Genomic DNA, 6,000 nt, shown 5'->3' with positions numbered 1-6,000 from the left:
AGTGGCCTCTTCTGGTCCTTGGATAAGGCTCATGCCCACATGACTTTATTTCAAAAGTTTAATGATTTGAAGGTCTCGATTCTGTCTTGTTGTACAGCTGAGATGCTGAATATTCCTTTGTTACTAAGACCTGGAATGTATGAAGTGCCCAGGGAAGGGGTAGCGCTTCTGGTGAAGGGGCTTATCCTGTCTGTTCTGGGGCAGTTCATTCACCTTTGCTCCCCACTGACACTCAGCTCTTACCTGTGACTCCAAGTAGCAGTCTGTATGCCACAGTGGCCACACCCTGGTACACCACTTCAACAGGCAGGCTAAACCAGGTGAGGGAAGGCAGTGGGCCTCATACCCCAGTGAGATATCCCAGCATGTGAAGTAGGTGATTCTGCAGCACCTTGCAGAGAGCAAAGGGCATGACAAAGCACAGAAGCCAGATTTTTGAGGACGAAAGAAGGGAACTGCTCCAGTGCAATGGCTTTCCCACTTTAAAAACTCTCGCATACTGACTTGCTGTCACAATCGGATATCAACAAAAATGCTGAACATGCTGTGAACCCTGCCACAACTCTGTAGGTGTTAGTACACAGGCTTTAAGTAAAGTTCGTTCAGACATAAAGCAAACAGAAATAATACACCCAGCATGAATTAATAACCATTTACACTGCATTTTTATAATCACAAACCCAGAACTGTTCATACTGGGTAAAGAAAGCACTCCAATTCTCTAACAAATGAATTTCAAATATTATTTACAGCATTAAAAGATGCAATTATGGCTTTTAAATTATGATTTATGACAAGCAGTTTAGAGCAGATTTTGAGAAGCCAAAGTATGTTACGGTTTACCCAGGAATGAAGAGACTGTTTGAAAAGGGATTGATGTTTTATAAACTCGAGTTATTTAGACTTTCACCTTTCACAGGCAAAATCAGACTGACTATACAGCTTTTCAAGTATTCAATCCATTTAAAGTCAAAGGAACGTTATGCTAAAGGCAATGTCTACAAACCAGATTCATGGGAAGATCATCACAGTGTGTGAAACTTTGTTCTATTGTACAAGAAAACCAAGCAGGCAGGAAGGTTCTAGCTGCTCTCCTGGCCGATTATTTCCTCTCTCTCAGGAGCGGTTACACATTGACTGACAATACCATTAAGTATAAAGTGTCTGGGTGCTGCAGCCAATGGCACTGTGGTTGGTTGGAGTTACCGTTAGCATCCTCCACGTTTACAGGAAAGACACTGCACAATGAACCGTCTGTCCAAGCAGATTTCGCTGCCTTCAGCTTTCCTCGGCCTTTGCATCTGTCTCTTTACTGGGCTCTCCATCTGCCCCCTTCTTGTACTTTCGAATGTGTTTGTATTTCTCCACGTAACCTTTCACCAGGTTAGCGACCTTGACTGGGTTAATTTCACCACTCTTGCTGTGACAGATCTACAGAGTGAAACAAAGATATTTCTCAAACCTTGTGTTAAAACATTAAATTACTGGCCACTTTATTAGGTTCAACTGTACACCTGCTAGTTGATATAACTATCAAATCAGCCAATCATGAGCAGCAACTCAATACATAAAGGCATGCAGATATGGCCAAGAGGTTTGTTTGTTGTTCAGACCAAACATCAGAATGGGGAAGAAATGTGATCTAAGTGACTTTGACCATGGAATGATTGTTGGTGCTAGTCAGGGTGGCTTGAGTATCTCAGAAATTGCTGATCTCCTAGGATTTGCACACACAACATTCTCTAGTTTAGAGAGAATGGTGCAAAATAAAAACAAAAAAAAAAATCCAGTGAACAACAGTTCTATAGGCAAAAACAGTTTGTTAAAGAGAAAGTTCAGAGGAGAATGGCCAGACTGGTTCAAGCTGACAGGAAGGTGACAGTAACTCAAATAACTACATGTTACAACAGTGGTGTGCAGAAGAGCATCTTTGAATGCACAACACGTCAAACCTTGAAGTTGATGGGTTACAGCAGCAGAAGACATCAATGGGTTCCACTTTTGTAACTAACAATGTGGCTACATAAGAACATAAGAAATAGGAGCAGGAGTAGGCCATCCGGCCCATCAAGCCTGCCCTGTCATTCAATAAGATCATGGCTGATCTGTCCGTAAACTCAGCTCCATCTACCTTCCTTTTCTCCATAACCCTTAATTCCCTTACTATTTAAAAACCTAAATATACTTAGTGAAGAAGCCTCAACTGCTTCCCTAGGCAGAGTTCCACAGATTCACCACCCTCTGCAAAAAACAGTTTCTCCTCATCTCCATCCTAAATCTCTGCCCTGAATCATGAGGCAATGTCCCCTAGTTCTGGTCTCACCTACCAATGGAAACAACTTTCTTACTTCTATCTTACCTATCTCTTTCAAAATATGGTATGTTTCTATAAGATCCTGTTTCGTTCTTCTGGAACTCTGGAGAGTACAGTCCCAGGCGACTCAATCTCCCCTCATAGGTTAACCCCTTCATCTCTGGAATCAACTTGGTGAACCTCCTCTGCATCGCCTCCAAAGCCAGTATATACTTCCTCAAGTATGGAGACCAGAACTGCACATAGCACTCCAGATGCAGTCTCACCTTACCCTGTACAGTTGTAGCATGACCTCCCTGCTCTTGAATTCAATTCCTCTAGCAATGAAGGCCAACATTCTGTTTGCCTTCTTAATAACCTGTTGTACCTGCAAGCCAACTTTTTACTCAGTGTAGGTTCCAATTGACACATGATATTCGCTGTAGAGAAGGACTGTGGTGGGTTCAATGGTCCATTAGTCCAGGGCTGATGGAATGATGCAGCTGTTGACCACCAGACATAGTAAATACTCCAGCAGCTCTGCCATTTACTGTCCTAAGCTTGGCTGTGAAAGGAGAAGGGTTGAGCATAGGGCTAACAACCTCATCCCAGAGCTACAAAAAATGCCAATGGAAGTTCCATCATCCCTGGGGGAGAAGATGGGCTGCACCTGGGGACAAAGTGCTCAAAGACTGGTGTGGGAGAAGTGGGTTTTGCTTCTTGGGACACTGGCACCAGTACTGGGACAGGAGAGAACTGTTCCGGAGGGACGGGCTTCACCTGAACTGGGCTGGGGTTAGTGTCCTGGCGAATCATATAACTAGGGCTGCAGAGAGGTCTTTAAACTAACTAGTGGGGGGGAGGATTCTAGAGAGCAAATAATTAAAAAGACAATGGAGAAGGTAATGGATGCAGGTAAAAGTGGAGGAATAAAAAGACAGAGTGTGTCAGGAGGGGAAAGAATGTACGGAGATAAGCGTAAAGTTGTACAAAAGGAAAAGGTAGGAAATAAGTGTCAAACATATTTTAAAGTCCTTTATTTGAATGCACGTAGTATTAGGAATAAAATTGATGAGTTGACGGTACAAATAATTACGTATGGTTATGATATTGTGGCAATTACGGAAACATGGCTGCAGGGTGCAGGGTGACCAGGACTGGGAATTAAACATACAAGGGTATTCGACAATTAGGAGAGACAGGCAAGAAGGAAAAGGAGGTGGGGTGGCTATGTAAATAAAGCAAGAAATCACTGCAATAAAGCGAAATGATATTGGCTCAAAGGATCCGGATAACGAAACAATTTGGGTAGAAATAAGAAATAGTAAAGGGAAAAAAGCAGTGGTGGGAGTAGTCTATAGGCCTCCAAACAGCTGTAACTCAGTTGGTCAGAGCATAAATCAGGAAATAGTTGGGGCTTGTAATAAGGGAACAGCTATAATTATGGGGGATTTTAACTTTCATGTTGACTGGACTAATCAAGTCGGACACGGCAGCCTTGAAGAAGAATTTATTGAGTGTATTCGGGATGGGTTCCTTGAACAATACGTTACTGAGCAGACAAGGGGGCAAGCAGTCTTAGATCTGGTAGACAGGACTAATAAAAAATGTCCTAGTAAAGGATCCCCTTGGAATGAGTGACCATAACATGGTCGAATTCCATATTCAATTAGAGGATGAGAGGGTTGGATCTCAAACAAGCATACTGAGCTTAAATAAAGGAGACTATGATGGTATGAGAGCGGAATTGCTTAAGATGGATTGGGAAAATAGATTAAAGGGTAGATCGGTACTTGATCAGTGGTGTATATTTAAGGAGTTATTTTACAACTATCAAGAAAAATATATTCCACTGAAGAAAAAAGGGTGTAAAAGAAAAAATAGTTATCCGTGGCTAAGTAAAGAAATAAAGCAAAGTATACGACTAAAAAGAAAGTTATATAAGGTAGCTAAATCTAGTGGGAAGATTGAAGATCGAGAAGCTTTTAAAGATCAGCAGCAAATAACAAAAAGATTGATTAAGAAGGGGAAGATAGATTATGAAAGTAAATTGGCGAAAAACATAAAAGCAGATAGTAAGAGTTTTTATAGTTACATAAAAAGAAAAAGGGTGGCTAAAGTAAATGTTGGTCCCCTAGAAGATGAGACCGGGAAATTAATGGTAGGGGACATGGAGATGGCGGAAACGCTGAACAAATATTTTGTATCAGTTTTTACAGTAGAGGACACTCAAAATATCCCAACACTGGATAAACAGGGGGCTCTAGGGGGAGAGAAGCTAATTACGATTCAAATCACCAAGGAAATGGTACTTGATAAATTAATGGGATTGAAGGTGGATAAATCCCTTGGACCGGATGGCTTGCATCCTAGGGTCTTAAGGGAAGTGGCAGTCGGGATTGTGGATGCATTAGTGATAATTTTTCAAAACTCGCTGGACTCGGCAATGGTCCTGGCAGATTGGAAAAATGCTAATGTAACTCCTTTATTTAAAAAGGGCAATAGACAGAAGGCTGGGAATTATAGGCCAGTTAGCCTAACATCTGTGGTTGGCAAAATGTTGGAATCGATAATTAAGGAAACAGTAACAGGGCATTTGGATAAACATAGTTTAATAGGACAAAGTCAGCATGGCTTTACAAAAGGGAAGTCATATTTGATAAATTTGTTGGAGTTCTTTGAGGACATAACATATAGGGTAGATAAAGGGGAACCAGTGGATGTGGTGTATTTGGACTTCCAAAAGGCATTTGACAAGGTGCCACACCAAAGATTATTACTTAAAGTAAAAAATCATGGGATTGGGGATAATATTCTGGCATGGGTGGAGGATTGGCTTTCTAACAGAAAACAGAGAGTTGGGATAAATGGTTTATTCTCAGACTGGCAGTTGGTGACTAGTGGTGTTCCGCAAGGGTCGGTGTTGGGACCCCAAGTCTTTACAATCTGTATTAATGATTTGGAGAAAGGGACTAAGTGCAACGTATCGAAGTTTGCTGATGACACAAAGATGGGAGGGAGTGTAATGAGTGCGGAGGACATTGAAACCCTGCAGGGGGACATAGATAGGCTGATTGATTGGGCAGACATTTGGCAGATGAAATATAATACTGACAAGTGTGAGGTCTTGCACTTTGGCAGGAAAAATAATAGAGCAAGTTACTATCTAAATGGACAGAAACTGGAAAGTGCTTCTGTGCAAAGGGATCTGGGGGTCCTGGTGCAGGAAACACAAAAAGTTAGTATGCAAGTGCAGCAGGTGGTCAAGAAGGCCAATGGAATGCTGGCTTTTATTGCTAGGGGGATGGAGTATAAGAACAGGGAGGTCTTACTGCAGTTGTACCGGGTATTGGTGAGACCACACCTGGAGTACTGCAGTTCTGGTGTCCATATTTAAGAAAGGACATACTGGCTCTCGAGGAAGTGCAGAGAAGGTTCACTAGGTTAATTCCGGGGATGGGTCGGTTGATGTATGATGAGAGGTTGAGTAGATTGGGACTCTGCTCATTGTAGTTCCGAAGAATGAGAGGCGATCTTATTGAAACATATAAGATTGTGAAGGGGCTTGATCGGGTGGATGCGGGCAAAGTGCTCCCAATGATGGGTGAAACTAGGACTAGGGGGCATAATCTTAAAATAAGGGGATGCTGTTCCAGGACTGAGATGAGGAGAAATTTCTTCACTCAGAGGGTAGTGGGGCTGTGGAA

At 42.2% G+C, this 6,000-nt stretch overlaps 1 protein-coding gene across 4 annotated transcripts in view; it reads right to left on the bottom strand.

Annotated features, from left to right (window-relative positions):
- Nucleotides 1–648: 648 nt before the first annotated feature.
- The window catches only part of phrf1 (PHD and ring finger domains 1), a 188,827-nt gene continuing 183,475 nt past the window's right edge, over nucleotides 649–6,000 (bottom strand). For all 4 annotated transcript variants that reach the window (XM_059976263.1, XM_059976264.1, XM_059976265.1 and 1 more), the window contains one exon: nucleotides 649–1,431. In XM_059976263.1, coding sequence (XP_059832246.1) covers nucleotides 1,279–1,431 — 153 coding nt within the window. In that variant the 3' untranslated portion in view covers nucleotides 649–1,278. The remainder of the gene's footprint in view (nucleotides 1,432–6,000) is intronic.

The sequence above is a fragment of the Hypanus sabinus genome, chromosome 7 (assembly GCF_030144855.1).
Source record: "Hypanus sabinus isolate sHypSab1 chromosome 7, sHypSab1.hap1, whole genome shotgun sequence".
NCBI classification, from domain to species: domain Eukaryota; kingdom Metazoa; phylum Chordata; class Chondrichthyes; order Myliobatiformes; family Dasyatidae; genus Hypanus; species Hypanus sabinus.
Note: the sequence above shows the minus strand (reverse complement) of the source record. Positions and strands in the feature narration are given on the sequence as shown.